This window comes from Gobio gobio (genome assembly GCF_949357685.1).
Source record: "Gobio gobio genome assembly, chromosome: 25".
Taxonomy (NCBI): domain Eukaryota; kingdom Metazoa; phylum Chordata; class Actinopteri; order Cypriniformes; family Gobionidae; genus Gobio; species Gobio gobio.
This window is the reverse complement of record NC_137121.1, coordinates 17221070-17248886: the sequence shown is the minus strand read 5'-3', so window position 1 is coordinate 17248886 and position 27817 is coordinate 17221070. Positions and strand designations below refer to the sequence as shown.

Sequence of the window (27817 nt, the reverse complement as noted above, 5' to 3'; positions counted from 1 at the left end):
AACCGTTATATTGACATGCTTTTGTGTGTGCTTTTTGTCTTGTGCGTGCGTGTTTGTTTCCTGGCGTTTACAGCCTCCCTGCTAAGCTGATTAACGGGGGTGTGGCTGGACTGGTGGGCGTGACCTGCGTGTTTCCCATTGATCTCGCCAAGACCCGCCTACAAAATCAGCAGGGTGCTCGTGTTTATAGTGGAATGTGAGTTCAACATCTTTATGAAGTCCTATATGTTGTGTTGCATGTCATGCACTTTGTTTGGGGTCTTGTTCTAGTAGCAGGTAGAAAGCAATACAATTACCAATTGTGAAACTTGCATATGATGATTATCAATTGGTTTTGGAGTAACCGTCTTTATAATAGCATATGTGTGAGATATGTCAGTAAACCTCTTTTTTATTTAATTTTTATTTAAAGCCTATAAAGAATACACTCTTAGAAAAAAAGGTTCATTTGGGTTCTATAGAAAACCATAAGCTTCTTGACTCAATTTAAAAGAATATTGTATCCCAAAAAGTTTCTATATATAAGGAGAAATGTCTTAAATGAGTGCATAATACTTTCATGTTTAACTGGTTATTTAATTGTTTTCCCTAGTGAAAAATAAGTTGCGGCTCAATTTATAAAATGTAATCAACAAAATCAATTCATTAAAACTAAATCCATAAAATTATCCCATGAAGGGAATCCGTGAAGGTTCTATAAATAAAGCGCCTGACGGAACCCTTTAAAGGTCCCATGGCATGGCATTTTTCTATTATTTTATAGTGTTTTCTGAGGTGTACTTATATTATTAGTATGATTTTTACATCATAAAATGTCATAATTTAGAAATAAAAGGCATTTTTTCTATACTGCTGTTTGCCCTGTGGCTGAATGCCCTGCTTCAAGAGGCGTGTCTGCTGTGAGACTTCAGTAAAAACGCCCACTGTTGTGATTGGCTGACATCTTTGCATTTTAAATGAGCGGAGGGGGCGTGGTTTAACGAGGCACGAGCAGACACGAGTCTGCCAGAGAGACGGATGGACCTGTGTTCACTTCTCATCAGTTCTCTCAGCATGTCTCAGTTCAGGGTGAACTGTTGTAGTTACTAGCATATACTTAAGGTTATTAGTTTATTTCTAGTCGGAGGGGCTGTCACTCATGTCAGAAAGTTAGTAACTTTAGTAAATTATGGATCAGCGCTGACTCGAGACGCGAACCGTTTAGAACGATTCAGTCCGATTTGGTGAACTGGTTCGGTTCACTAAAAAGAACCGATTCAAAAGAATGATTCGTTCGCGAACCGGACATCACGGAGACGAAGCGATTGCTAACAAAGTTATTTATAGTAACTTACTGAGTTATGAGAGCACTGTCTGTCAGCGCGAGTTTATTGTGTTTGTATCTGAGAGTTCTGAATAAACACGAGTCCAGGTCACACCGAGTCCTCTTCATCATTATTCTACCAACTTTGTAACACATGCAATGTACCATTACAGCGAGATGAACGAGTTAGTAAGTGTTGAGTAACGTTATAGCATTATTTCTAGATATGTTCCAATCATATGAATAGCGTCATTGACGCGCATTGAGTAACTTACACAGCGCAAACAAAGACACAACAGCAGTAATCGAATGTAATCCAGTTTATTGTGGGGTTAGCTGGCTAGCCTAGCCCAGATACCCTCACGCTTACCCCCCGTCTGCTTAATCTCACGCCGCGTTTGGTGCCTCCGCTGTGGGCCAGATGCAGTACTGGGGGTCGGGGATGTTGGAGGCCGAGCTTCAGCGTGCGTGAAGTTAATCTCTAAAGATGTGACTGCTGATGTTTAACAGAAAAGACTGTATGCACATTTTAGAACAGATAGACGCGACAAGGACGTACAAAAACACTGACTCACAAGATAGAAAACACGAAAACAGTTCTGTCGGGAGAGAGAGAAGCCGCTGCGTGTCCACAAATAATAAATAATAAGCTACACATAAGAAATCACTGATCACAGATCAGAAGGAACTGAAGAAAGACTTCTGTTTTCATTTGTACATCCAAACACTGAGAAACTGCCAGCGTTCACTCGTTCACAAGTAACGTTAATGATCTCGAGTGTTTGCATGGGCGTGCCAGATTCTCTGGGCGGAGGAAAGGGAGGAAACTGTTCCTGCTTGGACGTCAAACCAGGAGACGTCAGGATTGGTTAGTCGGGCCTGTCATTTTCTCAAAGGCAGAGAAAGACAGCCAGAACTCGGTTTTACACCGATCAACATTTCTATCCACTTGGGGACAATATTCAGGCTAGGGGAACTCATATTAATGTTGAAATACCTCATAAAATGAAAATTTCATGCCATGGGACCTTTAAGGTTCCTTATATTTTTACTGTAAAATTTTCAGTTTTTAAAAAAAGTTAATGTTAGAATTTTTTAATTATTAGTAATATTTCACAATGAACACTTACTAGACAGAAGCAATACATCTTTTTTTTTTAGAAACTGTTAAAGTGTAATTATCAAATATGATACAACAGGCATATGCAGAACATTAATTTGTACATCTCTTAATCATCATTGTATTTTTGAAAATAGGCTAATTTTCCAACTCCCCTAGAGTTAAAGAGTTGAGTTTTATAGGTTTCGAATCCGTTCAGCCGATCTCAGGGTCTAGCACTTTTAACATAGCTTAGCATAGATCATTGAATCTGATTAGACCGTTAACATCTCGCTCAAAAAATGACCAAAGACTTGACTCTTCTGTCGTTACATCGTGTACTAAGACCGACAGAAAATGAAAAGTTGTGATTTTCTACACCAAAATGGCTAGGAACTATACTCAAGTTTTAAATAGGAAAAATATTGAAAGTCTTTGGTCATTTTTGAGCGAGATGCTAACGGTCTAATCAGATTCAATGATCTATGCTAAGCTATGCTAAAAGTGCTGGACCCGGCGATACTAGCAAAAGTGGATTTGGACACGCCCTAAGTGCACTTGCGCCATGCACTTCAAACCAAGCTCTTAGATCATTAAAATAGGGCCCATGGAGTGACAAATGATATTTATAAGCATTTTATGTAAGTAATCTGCTATACTATTGTTATAAATATCTAATTGATTTACATTTCAAATGACCAGAATCATACTTTTTGGCCATATAAATACCTTATGAGAGGAAAAAGAACAAATATTCCGACCTGGCAGCTGAAGCATCTCAGAACGGCTGGAAGACCAGCATCTTCCCAGTAGAAGTGGGATGCAGGGGATTTGTTGCCACATCTACTACGAGTTTACTGAGAAAAGTAGGGGTGAAGGGTCGCTCTCTCCAACAGGCCATCAAGTCCATGTCAAGCGCTGCTGAAAAAAGCAGTAACTGGCTCTGGATCAAGCGCAAAGACCCTAACTGGGCAGCAAGGTAGAGGCAAATGGTATGCAGTCAGGCTTAGGCCTGACTCAGGGAGAAGGACGCCCCTGCCATGCAGAGCCCATCAGGAATATGGAGGGTAAGGCATGGAGGGGGGTGTACCTGGGACGCTGGGTACACCGTTGAGCCTTCTGGAGACGTTGTGGGCTTCAATCAACGAAACGTCGATGAAGCAGGGTGCCCACCTGATGACCCCAATGACATACCTTACCCTTCTTTTCACCACTCCACACCGGCTGCTACAATCAAGAGTTTCCTACTAAAGGGATTGAAACATCTAGTTCTATTAGCTTTACTGATCTTCTGGAAGAAAACCCAGTGACTGTTGTGAAAGTGCAGCTGACGACAAGGGAAAGAGTTTGTGACAGCATGGAGAGACAGCTGACAGGAGGAAATAGACCCCAACGGGGCTGTTATGGGCTAGCTACCCATAGCAGCAGGCTCCGTCACCCTATTAGGGCACAAGAGTCACCTTATCTGGCTACGAAAAGTTCAAAAAGAAGAATACCCCTAGAGTCTGCGAGAGCAGGGGCGCAAGAAGACTCACAGATTGACCTCCCGGTAATGACCCTTGGAATGGACATGACATCGAATGAAGGAAGTAGGAAAACTCTTGAGAAACTAGCAGATGGACATGTTCTTCAGACTTGCGTGTGTGGATGGGCGAAAGTAACATCGACCCATGGTCTAAAGGTACATCAAGGACGGAAGAAATGCCTGAAAACCAGCAACCCAGGGCCCCGCATTGACCGGATTCTGTCAAGAAGAAGGTTAAATCAGTCGGATGAGACTCAGCGGCAGGAAGAAACCCACAGTCCGCAGAGAATCAGCACCCCAGGGAATAAGGAGGAAGCTTCAGGCAGAACCACCAGTCCAAGACAACAACCAGCCCACCACAAAAAAGAAAACATGCAAGGACGTAAGCCATTGGTGAAATGGCCGAAGTCTAACAGCAAGGAGTGGGAAAGCATTAACACAGACTTAAGCCTTATCCTAAGTAACATCAAAGGATCAGCCGAGAAGAAGCTGGAGAAGATGGGCAATCTTATTTACAGCTACGGAGAGGAGAAATGTGGAGTGAAGGAGCAAGTCCGTGAGAAAGATATGCTTCCCGCCCCCAAGTCCCGTCGGCTGCAGGAAATCCAACAACTTGTGAAAGAGAGGCGACGGCTAAGAAAGTTGTGGAGAAAGGCGACAGTAGAAGAAAGGGAAGGCATCAATTTCCTTCAAGAGGACCTAAAGCACAGGCTCTCAAAACTCCGCCGAGCAGAAAGCCTACGGATGCGCCGGAAAAAGAAGGAAAAAGCCAGAACCGATTTCTATAAAGACCCTTTTAAATTTGTGAAAGGCATATTCACAAAGGAGAAGAGTGGATCCCTGAAAACATCAAGAGACCAGGTTGAAGAGCATCTGAGAACCATCTATACTGATGAGAAAAAAGATGAACCGATTATTGTCCCAACAGACATCCCTCCAATATCACCACCACAACATCAGTTTGATATCAGCCCTCCCAAGCTGAGCGAGGTAAAGCAGGCAGTGAAAAAGGCAAGATCGGCATCTGCACCAGGCCCTAATGGCGTACCATATAGTGTCTTCAAGAATGCTCCAGATATTTTGAAAATCCTGTGGAAAAACATGAAAGTGGTGTGGGACAAGCAAATCATCCCGAAAGCTTGGCGAAGAGCAGGAGGGGTGTTCATCCCAAAAGAAAAGAATTCAACCACCATTGAACAGTTCCGCCAAATAAACCTTTTGAACATTGAAGGTAAGATCTTTTTCAGTGTGTTGGCACAACGACTGACAAACTATTTAAAACAAAATCACTTCATTGATACGTCAATCCAAAAGGCTGGCATCGCAGGCTTTTCGGGATGCCTTGAACATAACAGTATCATATGGCATCAAATCCAGACTGCAAAGAAAGAAGGGAAAGATCTACACGTCCTGTTCCTCGATCTGGCTAATGCATACGGGTCAGTCCCTCATTCAGTTCTGTGGGCTGCCTTTGATTTCTTCCAGGTGCCGACAACAATTACAAATCTAGTAAAACACTACTTCCAGGATCTACAGTTTTGCATTACAACATCAGGCTTCACCACAAGTTGGCAACTGCTGGAGGTAGGCATCATGGCGGGGTGTACCATCTCCCCATTGGCCTTCACGATGGCAATGGAGATTATTATAAGAGCCTCAAAATGGGTCGTGGGTGGAGAACGACTACAATGTAATCAGAGGTTACCACCAATTCGAGCCTATATGGATGATTTAACAACACTCACAACAACTGTCCCCTGCACCAAGAGACTGCTGGAAAAACTTCATCAGAATATAACATGGGCGAGGATGAAGTTAAAGCCCAATAAGTGCAGAAGCATCTCCATCGTGAAAGGCCAAGTCAAAGACCAAAGATTTTATGTCGGCGGAACACCTGTCCCAACTGTCTCAGAAATGCCAGTAAAGAGCTTGGGGAGATGGTATGATGCGAAGCTCAGAGACACAGAGCAGTTTGAACAACTGAAAAATGATACCAACATGTACATGGAGCGCATCAACAAGACCTTGTTGCCAGGAAAACTCAAGTCATGGTGCTTTCAGTTTGGCATACTCCCAAGACTCTTGTGGCCATTAACTGTGTATGAGATCCCTATCACCAAGATTGAAAAGTTGGAACGGCTGATAAGCACACAGTTGAAGCAGTGGCTTGGAATTCCACGTTGTTTAAGTTCTGTCGGACTTTATGGACATGGCAAGTTGGAATTACCAATCACAGGGCTCGTGGAAGAGTTCAAATGCACTAAAGCAAGGCTCGTCATGACCCTAACTGAATCCGAGGATGCAGTCATTCGAACAGCAGCCCCCCGGGTGGTAGCGGGAAGGAAGTGGACTCCATTAGAAGCTGTTCAGAGTGCAAAGTCTGCACTTCACCTCAGAGACATAGTTGGACAAGTACAGCATGGGAGGGCAGGGTTCGGACTCATCCCAAAAACTAACCCTCTATGGCATAAAGCAACATCAATACAGAAGAGACAGCTAGTGATAGGAGAAGTCAAGAGACAGGAGGAGGAAGAGCGATATGCCAAAGCCGTCTCAATGGCCAAGCAGGGGAGATGGACCAAATGGGAGGGTCTGGAGAAGAAAAAGCTCAGCTGGCGTGACATCTGGCAGATGGAGGGAGCTCGACTGAGTTTTGTCATTAGAGCCACATATGACCTGCTACCCTCCCCCCAAAATCTGAAAGAGTGGTATGGAGAAGACCCTGCCTGTTCCCTGTGTCAAGTACCTGCTTCCCTAAGGCATATTCTATCAGGGTGTACCACAAGTCTTACCCAAGGGCGCTATACTTGGCGGCATAACCAAGTACTCAGAGAGCTGGCATCAATAATGGAACAGAGGCGAACCACCACAAACAATCTCCCACAAACATCAGCAGGACAGGTCAACTTCATAAACTTTGTACCAGCTGGCCAACATCAAGAAAATAGTACAACACCTAAGGATGTAAGCATCCTGCAGTCAGCGCGGGATTGGAAATTGGAAGTAGACCTTGATAAAAAACTTGTGTTTCCCCCAGAAATAGTGGCTACAACACTCCGGCCAGACATTGTCCTGTGGTCTCCAACAAAAAAGCTGGCATATGTTGTAGAATTAACAGTACCATGGGAAGATGGGGTTGAAGAGGCTTATGAGAGGAAAAAGAACAAATATTCCGACCTGGCAGCTGAAGCATCTCAGAACGGCTGGAAGACCAGCATCTTCCCAGTAGAAGTGGGATGCAGGGGATTTGTTGCCACATCTACTACGAGTTTACTGAGAAAAATAGGGGTGAAGGGTCGCTCTCTCCAACAGGCCATCAAGTCCATGTCAAGCGCTGCTGAAAAAAGCAGTAACTGGCTCTGGATCAAGCGCAAAGACCCTAACTGGGCAGCAAGGTAGAGGCAAATGGTATGCAGTCAGGCTTAGGCCTGACTCAGGGAGAAGGACGCCCCTGCCATGCAGAGCCCATCAGGAATATGGAGGGTAAGGCATGGAGGGGGGTGTACCTGGGACGCTGGGTACACCGTTGAGCCTTCTGGAGACGTTGTGGGCTTCAATCAACGAAACGTCGATGAAGCAGGGTGCCCACCTGATGACCCCAATGACATACCTTACCCTTCTTTTCACCACTCCACACCGGCTGCTACAATCAAGAGTTTCCTACTAAAGGGATTGAAACATCTAGTTCTATTAGCTTTACATACCAGCGCATGCACGGAATTGCATATTTTGCTCAGTTTGTGGCCTCTGAATAGAATTTATGTTTTTTCCTTCTCGAGTATGAGCTCCATATTCTCACTATATCGTACCATATGAGCCATAAAACCCGGATGTATCAAATATGATATAAAACATATATGCAAACTTATTTTTTTTAGGTTTAGTTTTTTCTCAGGGAGCAATAAACTGTTCCATTTAAATATATATATTTTTCAGACTATTATAATGGTTCTTTGTGTACATGGTTTTGTGCGTTTGCTTTTGCAATTTCTAAAAACATTTATGCATCTTTTAAAAAACAAGTGATTCACGAAGGCAGCATGTGTTAGTGATTTACTCTGGGCGAAGGACTTCCTCTGGTTTTTGAATGACTCAGATGAGGCAAAACAACTTGAGTCACATGCTTTTGCATCTTTGATCTGTTCACGCTCCCGAATGTTTTTCATCCCCTTTTAAGTAGCTTGCTCAAAAATATCATTATGCATGTGTGATACCATTGAGATAAAGAGAAGTACTCTTTGTAGTGATGCGTGAAGAGCTCTTTTCTTCTTTGTACACTTATGTAACAGGCGAATACCCAAGTGGTTTGTGGGCAAGAGACAGGCTGCCATGTTTTAAGCTCTTACTTCCACACATTACTCTTTTCCCCAAGAATTTTTGTGAATGTCAAATTTAGCTGTTCGTTATACACAGACATGGAGAGCAATAAATAAAAAAAAAGACTGGTGTTTAAGTGATTTTTTCCCACCATTTATTCTGGTTGCTTTATTCTACTTACCAAACAAGGATTTTTAGGGGTATTTTAAGGAATTTGGATTTCATTATATTTAGATTAGCTCATTTCAGAACCAGATTGTATTGTTTAATCGTATTGAACATTTCTGTCTTGTTATGAAGGCTGGACTGTTTGGCAAAGACCATCAAAATGGAGGGCTACTTTGGCATGTATCGAGGTATTGTTTCTTTTTTTATCTGTATGTTCCTGGTGTTATTTAAAACATTAGTAGTTTTAATTGTTATAGTGCTGTGGGATGTGTTGCTTTTGTATACATTCTCAGAATTACATTTCATGGTGTTTCTCTACAGGTGCAGCTGTGAATCTTACACTGGTCACTCCAGAGAAAGCCATCAAACTGGCTGCCAATGATGTCTTTAGACAGAAGCTCTCCAAAGATGGGTAACACAAATCTACCTTAGTCCAACCCCAGATGTATTGCTATTAGTTTATTCTGTCTGGTTTTAATAGTTTTGAACAGTTTCGTAGGCTGTGGATCTTAAGCTGGGTTAACTACATAGATTTGAATCTCTCAGTACATAAAATGTAGTTCTCATTCATTCTGGACTGGGCCACATGTGGTTGCGCTACATGTTGAAGATAAACTCAATAGAGTCATTTGTTTGGGAGTTGAACCGCTGGTTGCACTAATTAACTGAAAAGAACCGACTCAATAGAATATGGAATTAAAGGTACACTATGTAATTTTTGGCCCTCTAACAGCTTAAAAAAACTGCATGCATTTTGTGGAAAAACATTGTTTTGGTTGTGCTTCGGCTGTGTGATTGTGCGGATGAATATGGTTATCCTACTGCTTCACTAATAAGCTTAAAGGCCAGTTCACACTGCACAGACAAACGCCAACAAACAAGTTGGCTGTTGGATTTAGAATTTTATGAAAAATAACTCATGTTCAGACATGACTTTCTTCTTGCTTTATAGTTCATATGAGGCCGTTTCTATGGTGTTAAATGTCAAGAGTACATTATTGTAATGCGAGAGTGCATCCATGTAACTAATCTCACCGCTAGCAGGTGGATTTCTTTCATTCTAGCACAAAACTTACTGGACGCGTGCTTTCAAATATGGCTCTGCTCTCACTCAGATTTTACTCGTGTGCGCTCAAACTTCGAATATCTCCAGTCCACGGAGGCCGTACCTGAACGGTCGGTCGGTCGTTCGTTGTTCTTGCATGTGTGTTCCCTGTAACAACAAACTGTTGGTAGTTCTTAAGTCAAGTCAAGTTAAGGTCAAGTCTTTGTTCATTTTGCATCTGTTCATCTTAAACTGCACTTGGGTTCATCTTCAAACTTGCCATCAGTGGAATTCGTTACATTCTGATTCACTGAAAAGAACCGACTCATTAGATTCATTCTGTAATCTGACTTTTCTGGTCACGCTGTCTGTTGTGTGCTGTGAATTCAGTAGCGATGTAAGGAAAGCAGCGTAGGCAACTCTGTCAGTATTTTACTATGGTATTCAGTCGACATTGGCAGAAAAATGTGTGGGTGAGAAGAACCATTAACAGAACGTCCGGTATTTTGTTTTAATCAAATCGTTTCCGAAGAAGACCTTATCCCAACCCTAACAACACATTTTACATTTGAATACAGTATTTACATAAAAGAAAACATTTTCTGTAAACTATTCCACAGAGGTATTGACTAATTTGACCAATTATTTCCTCGGTAAATGCAATAACGATCTCATTTGCCCCACCTGTCATTGTATCTGTCACCCGTAGAAAATTACCTCTGTGGGGGGAAATCCTTTCTGGCTGTGGGGCCGGAACCTGTCAGGTGGTAGTCACCACCCCCATGGAAATGCTAAAAATACAACTGCAGGATGCTGGCAGGTTGGGTAAGTGTGTTTATTATGCTCCCATGAGTGTCATCCGAGGTATGTAGGTCTCTATCTTAGGATGCCTTACTAAGTACAAAGGTTAGCCAGAAATAATAGAAGCTGTTTGAGTAGAATGGTGTTGACCGAATATCAGTTTCTGTTTAACACTACAGGATAAAAAAATAAAGATGACGTTGAAGATATGAGTTGTAACCGGTCGATTTTTGTCTTTACAAGCTGCTCAGAGGACTGTCACTACCTCTGCCCCTGCTGCTGGTCCAACTCCCTCATTGGTTGCCTCTCCGGCAGCCCAGCCAGCAACCAATGCCAATCCTCGACCCTCAGCAACTCGTATCACCCTGGACCTACTCAAGACCCGAGGTCTCAGGGGTCTTTATAAGGGTGCAGGTGCTACACTGATGAGGTAAGACACAATCAGCAGTATAACCTATAGGAATATGGTCTATAAAGAATATTAAAAAGGTGGTCCATATGACTCAAGTGCTCCTTCTGAAGTCATACAAATCATCATCACTTGATTAACAGACCACAGTCTAAGTTGTCATTCATTATAATCTTTCCCACTATTGACCACTATGACTGGATCACTAAATAAGTGAGAATTTAAGAATTAAATCAGTCTGATTTGTGCATAAATCATTCAGATTGGTTTTATAAACCGGATCAACAAAATTGAACAGATCAGACTAAAAATAACAATTAAAGTTGGCAGTTTATAGCAAGTGTATCATAACTTCTTCCATATTGTGACGTATATTCAAGTGAAACCAGTAGGGCGGGACTTAATTTTGTCCATTGTAAACTGATTGGTTTGTAGTTTAAAATTACAATTACAATAAATTATCATTATTTATAATGATGTGCATGATGTTTAGTGTAATCTTTTTTTAAATTCACATCATACAATATTCCATAACCAAATAAAAATGGACAATTTTGATTTCATGGCGACTTTAAAAGCCTGTTCATACCATAAACAATAACTATAAAGATAGCTATATTAGCGTCTACCACACCAATATAGTTGTGTGTTGTCTGTCACTTTAAATGCTTAAGCTCTTTAAAGCAGGATGGATTCTGATTGGCTGTCTATGTTATCATTTATCAGCTGGAAAAATTGTTCTGAAAGTGATTCCAATTATATAATTCTATTCTCATAGAATAAGATTGATTATTAAAAATGTATAGTTTATAGTTGTCGTCCTTGGTGTGAATAGGCCTTAATTCATTCATCACTATTCAAGATTTTAATTGAGTAATGACCTACATTTTGGTTTCCTCATCAAACAATTCTATACTATGACTTGGAATAAAGGCATAAAAGGCAAAATTATTTTTGAGGGCTTCGATCCTTATTCACTTTCATATTGTAAAAGAAGCCTGGAAATTCTTTTAAAATTCAGCTTTTATGTTAAGAAAGAAAGTCATATGGGATTGGAACAACATGCCACTGTCATTAATAATAACAGAATTTGAATGAATTGGTGAACTATCCCTTTAAGTCAAATAACAAAGCTATGTTAGCCAATCAACATCCAGATCTTTTGCAAACCTTCAGTGACGTGCTGTCTTAACTAACTTAAGTGATTGCTCTCTCTGCAAACACATGCACTGTTTCAGGACAAAAAGATGGATAGGCGTCACGGTGACCTTTCACCTTTACCACCGCCCACACAAATAAACCCACTCACCTATCCAAACCGCCCCTCCCCCTGCAGGCTCCCTGCGGTCAGTGATGTAATCCCAGCTGAACTGATGTAACCTGCCAGCTGTCAGTTCTGATCTGTTATTCATAGCTTCTAATTAACCGTAGGCGGAATTCTCTTCTTAATGGAATTCTAATGAGAGCTCGATCTATCTCAATCTGTTGTCTCTCATCTACGGCCTACACGGCCTAAATCATATTTCTAAATTCACTGTTTCACATTTACAGACTAAAACCAATCAGACACAGCGATCGATAACGATCAATAACGTCCTGCAGCTATGTCTACATTCTACAGCTCTATGTTCTTTCTCTGTTTAGGGACGTTCCGTTCTCCATGATCTACTTCCCGCTGTTCGCCAACCTCAACGCTGTGGGCCGCACTGAGGATCGCCATAGCAACCCCCAGGGCCGGGCCCCCTTCCTGCAGTCTTTCGTGGCAGGTTGCACAGCCGGCTCAGTGGCGGCAGTAGCTGTCACTCCCCTGGACGGTGAGATGCAGGCAAGAGAGGAGTAGAGGAACACAATTTGCTCTCTCTCCTTTTGACATGCATGCAGATAAATGTCCCATTCCCATCCTATTTCAATATATATATAATGTGCTGTCAAATTGATTTATCACCATTGATCGCATCCAAAATAAAAGTTTGTGTTTACATACATATGAAATATTTGCATGTATATACTGTATTTATATAATTTATATTATATATAAATATTTTATATATAAATATATATGTTTTTAATTAAATGTATACATGTATGTGTGGGTATTTATATATACATAATTATACACAGTACACAAACATATTATGTAAACACAAACTTTTATTTTGGATGCGATTAATCGCGATTAATCGATTTGACAGCACTAATTTGTTTTTGTATAAAAATACAATATGTTACAGCAAGGACACAGACGCTGATTTAAAGGGCAAAAACATTTACCTAACTGTTAACTAACGTTTAAAAGGCGATCCTCCCTATAAAAAATGACTGCCTTACATTTTTAAGTACAATGAACTTGGCTGTATAAGTAATTTCAACTTAAATTATATTTAACTGACTTGTATAAAAATTGCTCAACTTATTTTGATGAGTTAAAGTAATCATATTGATCATACTATTTTTTTTACAGCTGGCCAGAGCAGTTCTCAAGTCAACAAACATATTTGTATATATATATGTATAATTTTATTTTTTTTCTAACGTTTAACAATTCTTCAATAATTATTTTAAATATGATTTATTTTGTCATGCATTAGAACTCTATTCTAATATTAATACAAATATGCTAATTTGTCTCTTCATTTACGTCACACCAGTAGACTGTAGTTTGTTATAAATGTATACATTTATGACACATTTAAGAAAGAAACACGTCTTGACAAAGATGACAGGACGCCATAACACTTTTGTCATTTAAAAGTGAACTAACAGATAATTAGGATTATGATGATTTTATCAACATCTTCAATTCAAAACCCAGCCAACTCCGACTTGTTTAGAACAAACATCAGCCATACAAAGTAAGCTGTGGGTAGGTTTTTAGTTTTTAGTCTGGCCCGTGGTGGCATGGCTATGCAATATTTGCATGTAATATTTGTGAGCAAGTGGTTTTTTGAAATGTACATAAGCCACATGTACTGTATTAGCAATGGCAGATTGTTGATCCATGACTCAGACATTGGGATTTCTCTTTGTGATATAGTTATCAGGACTCTCTCCTGCTTTGTTTTTGTTTTCAATTTTTTCACGTTGCAGCCGCTCACACTTGATCACACAGAGTTTAGTGCTTACAGGTGAAGTATTTCGTTTCTGCGATTCTCAATCACAAACACAGCTCGTACTGGGGCTTGAGAAGGCATCAACATGTAGAAGTAGACTATATTAAAATACAATAGACAATAAAAGGTCCAACATATGACATACTTTTAGCTGTGTTGCTTCAATCAGATTTTGGGATTTTCTTCCAAATTAAGGGGTAATGCGAATGAGGCCCACCCATCATCCACTTGCCGACGCCACTGGTACATTTATTTTTGTACTTATGTAATAATTTGTGCAAGTACTCAAATTGTTTTACATTTCTTAACAAAAATAGTAGTTTTTCGAATAAATACTTATTACTTCTAATACTGAAGGTTATTTAAAGGAATCGTCTTTAATAAATACAGATCCCAGAAATAGTTCATACTAATAAGCCTTTTTGTTTCGTGATGAATTATGGTTACATTTTTGCCAAACTGTTGCCTACTAGCTTACTCCCAGTATTTCAGAAAAGCACAGAATGAGTCTTTTGTATCTAAATGATTAATTATTGAACCCTGTGTGATGTGTACTGAAACATTTCATTTGCTTTGAAGAAAGTCTGTTAAGTTTGCTTTCAAGTTCTATTCAGAAAGCTTTTTGTTTATAGCTATATATTTATTTTGTTCCCAGCAGTAAAGGGGACAAAAGGATTATTTGACCAGTGGAAACACTGCCAGCCACTGCAGTGTCTCTGTCTGAAGATTTGGCAGTACTCTCTGCAACATTACAAAAAGACTCATTGGAAACCTATAACCTAGTTTTTCATTAATTCATTATTATACACATATAACTTTAGAAATGCATATATAAAAGCATATAAAATGTTACAACAAGGACACAGACGCTGATTTTAAAGGGTTAGTTCACCTAAAAATGAAAATTCTGTCATTAATTACTTACCCTCGTCGTTCGACACCCGTAAGACCTCGGTTCATCTTCAGAAACACAAATGAAGATATTTTAGTTGAAATCCGATGGCTCAGAAAGGCCTCCATTGGCACAATGCACTTTACACTCTCAGGACCCATAAAGGGTACTAAAGACGTCGTTACAAAGTCCATCTCACTACAGTGGTTCTACAATAACTTTATGAAGCGTCGAGAATAGTTTTTGTGCGGAAAAAAACCCTAAATAACGACTTCTATAGTGATGACCGATTTCAAAATAATGCATCATGAAGCTTTGAAGCGTTATGAATCAGTGAGTAGATTCAGGGATTTGAATCGCCAAAGTCACGTGATTTCAGCAGTTTGGCGGTTTGACACGCGATCCGAGTCATGATTCATTATTTTGAAATCGGTCATCACTATTTAAGTCGTTATTTAGGTTTTTTTTGCGCACAAAAACTATTATCGTCGCTTTATAAAGTTATTGAGTCAACAATAGCATTTTATAAAAATTTTTTAATTAAAAATATTTTAAAAAAATCACAGGTTTAAATGAAATTTTTTTTTGGAATGGATTAGCATTGTTCAGTGTAGACTTATATTTAAATGATTTTATGAAGTGAATTATGTGGGAAAAAACTTAACTGGAAGACATGAAATTATACTAAACACATTTACTAATAAAACATGATCAAGATATTCTACTTGTGGATTTATTGTGTTTCAGAGAATGTTTTCCTTTTATTCCTCATATTAAAAATAGCATGAACAAACAATTAGCACGGTATTTGAGAATAATTAAACCTTAAATATGTTGTTTATTGTTATAGAGAATGTAGTATGTCAGGGATCACATGACTTAAAAGAATCGCTGAAATGTTTTTGAAAAGAACAGTTTGAAGAGTCAATTCATGGAAATGAGTCAGACTAACTAGTACTACTGAACTAGCTGTATAACCTGCGTTTGGGAAACCAGATCTGAGAAATGAAAATTAATTTGCACTTTCAGCACAAGGCGTAGGCTATATCCAACCTTATCTGCTTTTAATGTTGATTAATGCTTATCATTTTCAGTCATAAAGACCCGCATACAGACCTTACAGAAGGGAGAGGGAGAAGACTCTTATAGAGGCATCATTGACTGCACACAGTAAGCTTTTTATTTGCATGTATTGACTTCTTATTGTGTGCTATATGGTACTAAATAATTACCATATTCATGTATCATGATATTTACAGTATATGGCATTCATACTTTCTTAATTTTCACAGACGCATTTTAAAACGAGAGGGACCAGCCGCGTTTCTCAAGGGAGCAGCGTGTCGTGCTTTGGTCATCGCTCCGCTCTTCGGCATTGCTCAGGGCGTGTACTTCCTGGGCATTGGCGAGCACGTGCTGGGCCTGCTGGGATAGCGGCAGGTGATGTCAACTCAATCATCATACAAGCATTACTGTTTCTACAAGGGCCAAGAGATGAAGGAAGTTGCGACAATGAAAATAAGAAGGTCTCTGTCTTTATTTGCGACAAGGTAAAGACGGAGAGAGAAATTCACGTACCCAACCAAAGGAGGTTCAGACACTTCGGAAGAACAAAGGAGGGTTGTGTAATGCTAACATAAAAGCCTATATTGCACACTAACCTAGTACCTAAAAAACAGCGAACAGGGTTCTTTTTGTAAGACAGCGTCCTGGAAGGGTTATTTTTATGTCTTTAAAGCCCATAGTTACAATCAGTTTTAAACCAACATGATTCACGGTTGATTGATCTGTTGTGAACAGGGTCAGTGTGTATTTAGATTTATAGGAGACTTAAATTAAAGTTGAAATGGATCCAGATCTTCCAAATTTATGTTTTGGCTCTCTACCGCCAATTCCAACCCCTTTAAACAGCAAAAAAATAGAGTGTGCAGGGTCTGCTGACTTAATCTGGTTGCTGTTTTAATTCTCGTCTCAGTAAATCTCAGTCTCTATATCTGAAGAGACTGCTGGGCTTCGCTGTGGAGGCCTTGTCTTCCTGTTACATGTTCCTCTGCGGGACAAAATTCCTTGTAGGCTATATAATGTCGGTTTGATATTTTTTAATGCTTCTTTAAATGATTTTGTTGAGTGCGCAATAAATTAAAATGCACAAAGCCTTATCCTTGCCACTCAAGTTTTTCACTAAAAAGAAATAACAAAACGTAATATAAATGACCAGTGGCTATATATATATAATATATTATATTGCCAAGTATTGGGACACCCCCCCAAATCATTGAATTCAGGTGTTCACTTCTATGGCCATAGGTGTATAAAATCAAGCCCCTAGGCATGCAGACGCTTCTACAAACATTTGTGAAAGAATGGGTTGCTCTCAGGAGCTCAGTGAATTCAAGCTTGGTACAGTGATAGGTTGCCACCTGTGCAATAAGTCCATTCGTACATTTCCTCACTACTAAATATTCCACGGTCAACTGTTAGTGGTATTATAAGAAATGTGGAAGCAATTGGGAACAACAGCGACTCAGCCACGATGTGGTAAGCCATGTAAAATCAGAGCGGGGTCAGCGCATGCTGAGGCGCACAGTGTGCAGAAGTCGCCAACTTTCTGCAGATTATGGTGTGGGGTTGTTTTTCAGGGGTTGGGCTTGGCCCCTTAGTTCCAGTGAAAGGAACTCTTAATGCTTCAGCATACAAGGACATTTTGGACAATTTCATGCTCCCAACTTTGTGGGAACAGCTTGTGGGATGGCCCCTTCTAGTTCCAACATGACTGCACCAGTGCACAAAGCAAGGTTCATAAAGACATGGATGAGTGAGTTTAATGTAGAGGAACTTGACTGGCCTGCACAGAGTCCTGACCTCAACCCGATAGAACACCTTTGGGATGAATTAGAGCGGAGACTGGCCAGGCCTTCTAGTCCAACATTAGTGCCTGACCTCACAAATGCACTTCTAGAAGAATGTTCAAAACTTCCTATAAACACACTCCTAAACCTTGTGGAAAGCCTTCCCAGAAGAGTTGAAGCTGTTATAGCTGCAAATGGTCATTAAAGTTCCTGTGCATGTAAAGGCAGGTGTCCCTAAAACTTTTGGCAATATAGTGTATTTAAAAGTATATATATTTTTCACATTAAGTTAAAAAAACAAAACAGAAATTAGGTCTTGAATAGTTTCATTTTGAGTGCACTTCTGTAAAAATAGCAGAAAAATAAAAGATCTAAAATACAGTATTATAATAATACAAGGAAGTATAGAGAGGCTTATTCCTTGGAAGGCATTACATGATTTTTGACAAAGTTTTACTAAATAATTTTGATAAGCAATCTTTACATTTTAAATATGCAAGACTGATATATGCGTCTCTGCTTATTAAATCTGTTCTATTTTAAAGTCTTTTTAAAAACATGGTCTGGAGTAATTTGATTATGCAAAACATTGTTTGTGCTTCACAACTGATGCTAATTTGCATCTCATATGTTTGATTTCCACAAGAGGGCAGCGTGTTTTTAATGTTTGAGGTATATGTAGCATTATCTGTAAGCCTCTGTCAGATCAAGTACAACTTGATTTCTTTCCTGTACGGTGGATAAAGTGTAACCAATAAGCAATGCTTTGTTTATAATGTAATGGGCACAGAAATGCTTCAGAATACAAATAAAATATATTTGATTTATTTATCTGTAGTATTATGCAATTGCACTACAAATGAAAATACACAGAAAACCACAGAGGCATCCATGTTTTTAAGACATTAAATAAGGATTTCCCTTTTCCAGGGAAAACCTGTTAGGCTGCTAGTTTAGCTAACAACATTCAAGGCAATAACAATGCAAATTCCTGAGTGCTTATAGCTCTTTGTTCAAACAGCTTGAGATAAGATGTCAGGTGTCCACTTTCCCTACCGGTGACATGATATTTAAACAGAAAGCACTAAATAAACACTCAAAGGAGAGGTATAAGGTAACACAAGCACATATTATGAGCCTTTCATTTTCAAAAACTTACAAGATAGAGAGCATGACAAATTGCTGTAATATGATCAATCAACAACAATAGTTTTTCACTTCAGAAAATCCAGTGACCTTAAAAAGATAAAACTTCCCATCAGACCTCATCATCACTTTAACGTGTTTTCTGAATTTGACCAACTACCATTAAAGTGTGTTAATAACAGTCCACTAATCCATAAACCTGCGGTTTGGGTTGACACCAAACAGAGTCACTCTGATCTCAGGCATCATCTGTGAAAGCAGAAATAAATAATATGAGGAGGATGTTCACAAATACAAGCTGTTTATTCCGGTTGCAAAATGTGATTGTTTTCTCTACCTGTTCCGCTAGTAGTTCTAGTCTGCTTTCCAGTGTGTTGGACACCTTGATCTTGCCATTAGCGTTATAAACTTCAACACCTCCTGAACTGATGATGCCAAGCATGAACAATGAACATTTTGAGAATATATACATTTTCTAACAAAATGAGTGTAGAAGTGATCTTACATGTCAGGGGACAGGAAGCTGTTTTCGTCGATGCCCACCTCAATATTATTCTTTACAGCCTTTTTGTAGATGGGGATGTTTTTCTGAACGGCTGCCTAGAATAAACAGGTATATCAGCGGTTTGTATAGCTGATATGCACAGTGTTAAAATATTATGTAAATGGATTGACAGGGAATAGAGCTCACCTGCACCATCGCTACATCTTCCTTTCTGCACCGGATTATAACCTTGGGCTCCAGCAGCTGATAAAATCCCTGCCGAAGCAAAAAGAAAAGTTAATAAAAATAAACAAAAATATTAAATAAATATGCTTTTTATTTTTTTTGGAACCTGTGATACTTTTTTCAGGATTCTTTGATGAATAAAAAGTTTTTTAAAAAAAGAACAGCAATTCAAAATAGAAATCTTTTGTAACAAAGTAAATCTTTATTATCACTTTTTATCAATTTAACATATCCTTGCTGAATAAAAGTATTAATTTATTTAAAAAAATAAAATGACTGACCCCAAACTTTTGAACAGTAGTGTATTTGTTACAAAAGATTTCTATTTTAAATAAATGCTATTCTTTTTAAACTTTTTATTCATCAACGAATCCTGAAAAAGTTTTGACGGGTTATAAAAAAAAATATTAAGCGGCAACTGTTTCAAATTGATAATAAATCAGTATATTGGAATGATTTCTGAAGAATCATGTGACACTGAAGACTGGAGTAATGATGCTGAAAATTCAGGTAAATTCACATGAATAAATTACATTTTAAAGTATATTAAAATAGAAAACCATTAAACTATTATTTTAAATTTTAACAATATTAGTTTTTTTATTAAATAAATGCAGGCTTGTTGAGCATAATAGACTTAACATTGAAACAGTAATAGTTAGTATCATTTATATACTAGTTTTTGCTAATATTTTGAATTTGATTATATTATTTATATTTTCTGTTTTCAATTTAAAGTTGTAGCAATTTTGTTTTGTGTTTGTCAAAATGTCTATATAGTTAATTAAGTTTTAGTTGATATAGTTAGTTATTTTCCAAATGAAAATGAGACATGTTGCCTTAACTACTTGAGGTTATAACTAAAGTTTTCAAGTTTACTTAAATAAATGTTTATTTTAAGTATTTTTTAAAAAAAAATAGTTTTAGTTAATAATAATTGCCCCAAATCAGACCCTGACATATGATATATTATAATACAAAATTATTAATTTATTATTAAAATAATAAATGAGTACCAGGCATGACTTAAGGTGCTCAAACCCCGTAAACTAATAAAACAATAATAGACCCAAATCAGACCCTGACATATGATATATGAAAATACAAAATTATTAATTTATTATTAAAATAATAAATGAGTACCAGGCAAGACTTAAAGCTACACTATGTAACTTTTCCGTCCACTAGAGGTCGCCTGTTCAAAACAAAGGCGTAGTTTGATGACGCCACGTTTGAGCGCAGAATCTCGGGACATGTGATCTTCACCTCACAGCCGGTGGGAAACAGTCAGGATAGGACTCGGGCAGAAATCATGTTCATGGATGCGATTATTAACATTACTGTAGTCTGAAGCAGAGCAGGAGCGAGTGTTGTGGAGCTGATCTAGGCTGCAGGAGCGATTGAAGAGCGGGACTGTTATTATGGCATAGTCGCTGGCGGGACTTTTATTATGACACGGTTGCCGGCGGCACTTCCTCTTCTCCAGTGCTGAGTGTGAGGTAACGCAGCTCTGTTTATCGTATTAGATATATCTGAGTGTGTTGAAAAGGAAGTTATGACGTTCGCTCGGCGGCTGCTATGACACTTTTTCACACTGCAGTGAGAGTAAAGTGTTTCACTGAATAAAACCGGAGACCGAGGGTGACGCAGATATGACGCAATCGACAGGCGACTCCCTCACACGCATAGCTCACACGTCCCGGCTCCTTGGTTAAAATAGCAATTTTCTCACGATTTACAAATAGTTGAACACATTTGGGATATTCTAAGAACTCAACTGAACAAAATATATAACACTGGCCTAGTGGTTTCTGGATGTTTTACTGCAAAAATCCTACATAGTTCACCTTTAAGCTGCTCAAACCCCGTAAACTAATAAAACAAATTAATAAATCAAGAATCAATTAATCTATAATGAAACCTATATATTATTTATCTATTACTTGCTTCTTGATTTATATATACAGTTTGCTATTAAATAAATACATCTTCAGTCTATTACCCATACAAAATCTGACAACTGACTATCAACAACACCCAACAGTTTCTCTCAGTAGCGCAGAAATAATAAGAATAATAATACAAAAAAAAAAAGGTGTGATATGACCGTTAGAATGTATTTTAAAAACTATTATAAAAAAAAGCTAGCATTGCTAACTGGACCATAGCTGACCTGTAACACCAGCCCCTCCAGCAGTTTTGGGTACTGATTTGGGTCTTTGGCAATGTTGGCCAACCGTTGCCGTGCATCGTTTAGGAGATCCTGCAAAGAATCACACAAGGAAGATGAAGAAGAGATGGATTTCTTGTAACTCTATAAAAGTATAGACTATATAAATGTGAAAATCACATCATCATCATACCTTAATCATGTCATCACGGGCTTTGAGCACCTTCAGTCTTGCCTGGTTCAACAAATTCGACATCTGGCTGTGGATTTTAATGGACACATTATTAAGTATGCCATTAATGGACTCAATGTTACACATTTAAAGAACTTAAACTCACATTTTCTTCTGTTGTTCAATCTGTTTCTCTTTCTTCTCATAGTACTCCATTATCTTCAACCTTTGAGTCTGTACCAGTCGTCCCTTTTCGATATTAAACTCTTCTTCTGCCTGCAAACCGCAATACACATGACTTAAAGCAGATACTTAAGGAATGTCGATACATGATATAATGCTCTAGACAAATTTGACATATCTATGCACTGATGCGAATCATTTGTGTTACCTTTGCATCAATTTCTTCTGCCTTCTCATTGGCTTCCTGCTCAATGAAGGCCATCATGTGTTTGATCTGGAGAGATGCAATGAGATCAGTGTCAATAAAAGAGCAAAGCAAGGCTAAATTACAATGTAAGAATTACCAAGCACCACTGATGCAATGAACTAAAGGAAGAGGAGGGTAGAAACTGATGGGGAAACGAGACTGAAAGAAATGTTGAACTTGAATCAGTGCTGGGAAAGTCCATGGAGCTGTGTTGGACAGCTGAAGGACAGATTTCCCCTTTTGGCATTACAATTCACAGCATTAAACACTCACAGAATATTAATTAATAAAATCTACAGTTGAGAAAGTGCATTTGCTCTCCTCAAAGTGAAACATGTCTAGCTACGAGTACAAGATAAAATAAAAATTCGTTGTATTTACAGGCATATTTCAAAACACTTTAGAAAACTTAATCATGAAATACAAAAGACAATAAATAAATTCAAAATATTTGTTTACGACAATAATACGACTGAATATCAGCTCAAAACCACGGGATTAGTGCCTGCAGTGTTCCTTTTGATTTCTATACTTACCTGATGTTAAATAGAATAGTTAATTTAAAAATATAACTTCTAAAACTAGTATAATCTAGTTAAATGGTTTTCTCACCTGTTTCTGTACCGCGGCATCGCTGAGCGCCATGTTTTTAAGTTTTTAAGGCACTGACTTTGATCTGAAGAAGAATTTATCACGGGAACGATTGAATAACTAACTTTGGAACTATTAATCTAAACTATAAACTACTTTAGATGTAGTGAAATATGCAGCAGCACTAAACTACAGTTCCGCAAAACGTCAGCTGACAAGGATGAAGGCGTCATGTGATTTGAATCGTCACGTCCGAGGTAAGACTACGCCTATTTTTCACTTTCTTGTTTGTGGGAAACTTAACACATTTAAAGTGATTAATTTCGTGCACAGATAGTTAATTACTGAAAATATTATAATTGTAAAAAAACAAACTATCTTTAGTCACATTAAATGCCCAGGACCAATGTTATTATATAAAGTTTTGTTTTGTTTTTTCGATAGAAAAACCTGTTTGGCCACATGCATGTTTGCTGTATCTCATAGTACCTCTTTTCCTATAGACATAAAGTTGGGCATGACTTCTTATAGGCTAATTTAACATTTAAATTGTATGATATGTATTGTAGCAATCAAAACCCAACTGCAAAATATAAAACTTTGAGACTAGGAATTGGTATTTGAACACAATTTAACAGATAATTTCTCATTCTCAACATGAGCAGCTCTGACTCTCAAAACTGTGTATCTTGCATTACACAGTGGATTTCATGTGAGTTGAAACTTTTCCACTTATTTTTAATTTTGGAGTCACTGAGAAACACAAAGCAATGCGCACCTGGGAACAGACACACACTCAAAAGTGGGTGATACAAGGCATATTAACCTGCATCAGCACTGATATTACTGAGAACTCAACATGTGTCTCTGAGTGTATAAGAGCAGCAATTCATGATAGAGAGATCAGTAGAGATCATTCCCAGGGAACATGAGACTCTATCTAGCTGTCTTTGCGCTCCTGGCCGCAGTTCACTGCGAGGAGATCTTTAATGGGTAAGTTCAGATACGTATTGCCATGTTGTTTCTAGTTCAAAATATCCTAATTATCTTTTTTTATTCTTGATAGAGACCAAGTTCTCAGAATCCATGTAGAATCTGAAGACCACATTGAAGCTTTGAAAGAGCTGGAAGAGGATGTGCATTCAGAGGTATGACAGTTGTATAGCTGCATATTTCAGTTTTCAATTGAACACCAATATTGAGAAATGTATATTATGTGACCCTATAGTTGGATTTCTGGACCCATGGCTTCTCTATTGAAAGGCCTGTTGACATCCGTGTGCCTCACACCAGTCTGTACGCCGTCAAAGACTTCCTCAGGGAAAACAACATCCATTTCACTGTCATGATCAACAATGTGCAGGTGAGTTATTTACAAAAATCTAAAAAATGACATTGTTAGTCTTGTAAATTCCAATAGTTACGGAAGTCTTGATTAGTATTATTTTCATTAAAGTAATTGTAATACACAAGTTTTTACTGTGTCTCAGGAACTTTTGGACAGGGAGAGAGCAGAGATGGTTAGTAATGCAAAGATGGAACGCAAGACCAAGAGCTTCAACTTTGCAGCTTATCACGACCTGGAGACTGTAAGTACAAGTGCTGGCTTTAAGAAAAAGGCATGCACAACCATATTTGTATACATTATCATGCATTTCATACCTAAACAAAAATTGTCAATGTTTTTATTCACTTCAGATTTACAGTTTTATGGACACCCTTGTTGCAAGTCAGCCTAACCTGATCTCTAAAGTGAAGATTGGCAGCTCCTATGAGAACCGTCCCATGTATGCCCTGAAGGTAGACATATTATGTGATCATAAACACAGGTTACAGACTGATATATTATCTACATCATTTATTTGATTTGTTATGTATTTTCAATGCATCCAGTTCAGCACTGGTGGAGAGAAAAAGCCTGCAATCTGGATTGATGCTGGAATCCATGCCAGAGAGTGGGTTTCTCATGCCTCAGGAGTGTGGATCGCTGACAGGGTGAGTGAGTTTGCGTTAGAATTACACATTTAGTGTTTGGCTTGAGTCTGTTTGTCATGGTACATTCAAAGCGATTTCCTTGTTCCATTAAACTATTGTGGTAAATATAAGAATGTGAGACTACTTGTCTTTCCTGTCAGGAAAGACGATATCTGCCAGCACATTTAGATTTTTTTTTTTAACTTCACTTGACATTGCACATGAGCTCCCTTTGATAAAATGGATGCTTGGATATTCTTTTTAACAAGATCTATTTTATTGTATTATTATTTTTATTTTGTAAATGCAGCAGCAATTCACTTTTCAGCAAGATCTTTAATTTAATATTTTTTATTTTCTGCAAATCTTTTATTTGATAATTTTTTTAAATTTTGTATGTGCAGCAGCAAAGAACTTTTCAGCAAGATATTTTATTACTTTTTATTTTCTGCAAATGGAGCTTGTGCAGCAGCAATGTTTTTTTTTTTAGCAAAATCTTTTATCTTTTTTTTGTATGTGCAGTAGCAATTAACTTTTTAGCAAGATATAATATTTTGTTTTACTTTATTTAATTTTATATGTGCAATTTTATATGTGCTTTTAACAAGATCTATTTTATTGTATTATTATTTTTATTTTGTAGCAATTACATTTTAAGAAAGATGTTTTATTTTATGTATTTTATTTTTTTATTTTGTAAATGCAGCAGCATTTAACTTTAGCAAGATCTTTAATTTTATTTGATTACTTTTTATTTTCTGCAAATGGAGCTTGTGCAGCAACAATGCCATTTTTATAGCAAAATCTTTTATTTATTTATTTTGTATGTGCAGCAGCAATTATATTTTTAGCAAAATATTTAATTTTATTTTACTTTGTTTCTTTTTCGTATGTGTATCAACAATGAACTTTTCAGCAAGATCTTTTATTTCTGCAAAGGGAGCTCATGTGCAGCAGCATTCATATAAAAATAAGCAAAATATTTTTAGTTTTGTTTAATGTTTAAATATTGGGGAAATGTGGACACAAACAGGTACAGAGTAGCAATTTACTATTGCTACAATTTACAATTTATATTATATTATATACTATATGTGATCTGATCCTTCTGACTCTCTAGATTGCCACAGACTTTAAGGAAAACCGTGCCCCTGTGCCCAGTATCCTTAGTCAAATGGATATTTTCCTGATGATTGTGGCCAATCCTGATGGATATGTCTTCTCCCACCTCACTGGCCGCGTAAGCAGTCATTCATTGGTTGCGTAAAGCACAAATACATGTTTAGAAGCATTTTTAATGACATTTCTAATTAACATTACCTCAGCCATTTCACCGTTTGTGGCGTAAGAGCCGGTCTGTGACCTCTAACCCCAACTGCCCTGGTGTTGACCTCAACAGAAACTTTGATGCTGAATTTGGCAGTACGTTCAACTTCATACTGTCGTTTTCTCTTGTTGAAACGGATCCAAATGACTTTGCCTTTTATAATGTATCTACATTTTCTCCAGGTCCCGGAGCAAGCGATGACCCCTGTGCCGAAGACTACTGTGGTCCTTCTGCTCAATCCGAGATTGAAGTGAAAAACATTGCGGACTTCATCACGAGCCACGGCAACTTCAAATCCTTCATGACCCTCCATGCTTACTCTCAGCTCTTAATGTATCCCTATGGCTACAGCGGCACAAACGCTCCTCACCAACCTGAACTGGTAAGAAAGCTACATCCACAATTGTTTTTCTTCTGAATCGTGTTTGTTTTACATGATCTCACAGTGACACATTTTTATGTGTCTATTCTAGCATGATGTGGCGACACAGGCAAGCAGAGCCCTCAATTCTTGGCATGGCACTGTTTTTAAAGTTGGAAGTATCTTCCACACTATTGGTAAGTGGATTGCGGATCTATTTTAACCACTTACTAAGACAGTATGTTGTTACATTGCACAGTTTGTTTATAATCGATTACATGGATTTCTCATTACCTAGTGTAGTACACATTTGTCTGTTGACTAAACTATGCATAGTTTTGTCATAGGTTTTACATTACAATACATATTTTGTTCAGGTACCTCATTCAACAGGATTTATAATCATCATAATTATGACTCATTATTCATCTTTTCGCAGTCAAACACATTCAAACTATATCTACATCCCTTTTTTAAAAATTTGTTAAAAAATATAACCGTACAATAATATAATATCACAAAATGTGAGATTTATGCTTGTAACACACTGAAATGCCTATGCTACACAGTAATTCTGTCATTCTTGTTTTGTAAAGGAATTAGGATTTCTGTATAATACCCAAAATACTTCAGAAAATGCTTGTAAATCTACCAGTATTTCATTTTTTAAGGTTTGTTATAGTAGAATGAGTAATTTCTTTTTTGAGACATATGATATGAGAGATATAAGGAATAGTTCACCCAAAAATGAAAATTTATTCATTTACTCACCCTCATGTCATTACAAATTTGAATGCATCTCTTTCTTCACAACGCAAAAGTAATATTTTTAATAATGTTGGTAATCAAATGGTTTCGGTTCCCAATGACTTCTGTTGTATTTTTTTTTTTGTCCATACAATTAAAGTCAATGGGAACCAAAACTGTTTGATCACCAACATTCTTCCAAATACCTTCTTTTGTGTTTTGCAGAAGAAATGCATGCAGGTTTTTAATGAGTAAATCATTTTTTTAATTTTGGGTGGACTATCCCTTTAAGTGTCAAGATCCATGTTAGAAAAGACTGAAGAGTTGAAAAGAGTGGAAAAAGTGCTATCAGTATTATCAGAAATGCATTTGACCTACATGTTTTGTTACAGAGCAAGCTAGTGGTGCAAGTGTTGACTGGGCTTACCAACGTGGCATCAAATATTCCTTCGCTTTTGAGTTGCGTGACAAAGGTGAATACGGATTCCTCCTGCCCGCTGACCAGATCGTTTCCACTGCAAGAGAAACGTGGTTAGCTCTCAAATACATTATGCAATATGTTTGTGATCACCCTTATTGAGAAAAATGTACTTCAATAAAGGTCCCAGAGGATATATGCTGGAAATTAAATTTGTCATTTTTTGAAAATAT

At 37.9% G+C, this 27817-nt stretch overlaps 3 protein-coding genes across 6 annotated transcripts in view; 2 read left to right on the top strand and 1 right to left on the bottom strand.

Moving 5' to 3' along the window:
• slc25a18 (solute carrier family 25 member 18) overlaps positions 1 to 18347 on the top strand; it is a 19907-nt gene extending 1560 nt beyond the window's left edge. For both annotated transcript variants that reach the window (XM_079809387.1, XM_079809388.1), the window contains exons 3-10: positions 74 to 196; positions 8545 to 8600; positions 8734 to 8824; positions 10167 to 10282; positions 10502 to 10688; positions 12312 to 12481; positions 15764 to 15839; positions 15962 to 18347. In XM_079809387.1, the coding sequence (XP_079665513.1) occupies positions 74 to 196; positions 8545 to 8600; positions 8734 to 8824; positions 10167 to 10282; positions 10502 to 10688; positions 12312 to 12481; positions 15764 to 15839; positions 15962 to 16103 (961 nt within the window). In that variant the 3' untranslated portion in view covers positions 16104 to 18347. The remainder of the gene's footprint in view (positions 1 to 73; positions 197 to 8544; positions 8601 to 8733; positions 8825 to 10166; positions 10283 to 10501; positions 10689 to 12311; positions 12482 to 15763; positions 15840 to 15961) is intronic.
• On the bottom strand, positions 18313 to 23005 carry atp6v1e1a (ATPase H+ transporting V1 subunit E1a). Its single transcript, XM_079809389.1, has 9 exons — positions 22779 to 23005; positions 22128 to 22193; positions 21903 to 22012; positions 21758 to 21824; positions 21568 to 21657; positions 19356 to 19424; positions 19170 to 19264; positions 19002 to 19089; positions 18313 to 18913 (listed from the first exon to the last, which is right to left on the bottom strand). The coding sequence occupies exons 1-9, from the start codon at positions 22809 to 22811 to the stop codon at positions 18851 to 18853; spliced, it is 681 nt and encodes a 226-aa protein (XP_079665515.1). The 5' UTR covers positions 22812 to 23005; the 3' UTR covers positions 18313 to 18850.
• On the top strand, positions 22991 to 27817 carry cpa2 (carboxypeptidase A2 (pancreatic)). Of its 3 annotated transcripts, none has more exons than XM_079809385.1 (12): positions 22991 to 23014; positions 23508 to 23750; positions 23824 to 23905; positions 23986 to 24120; positions 24248 to 24346; positions 24456 to 24557; positions 24651 to 24752; positions 25852 to 25971; positions 26057 to 26153; positions 26241 to 26440; positions 26532 to 26616; positions 27559 to 27817. In XM_079809385.1, the coding sequence occupies exons 2-12, from the start codon at positions 23686 to 23688 to the stop codon at positions 27744 to 27746; spliced, it is 1275 nt and encodes a 424-aa protein (XP_079665511.1). In that variant the 5' UTR covers positions 22991 to 23014; positions 23508 to 23685; the 3' UTR covers positions 27747 to 27817. The 3 variants fall into 3 exon arrangements, with proteins under 3 accessions (XP_079665511.1, XP_079665510.1, XP_079665509.1); XM_079809384.1 differs by having other exon boundaries at positions 22993 to 23014; positions 23423 to 23750; positions 27559 to 27788; XM_079809383.1 differs by having other exon boundaries at positions 23003 to 23750; positions 27559 to 27788.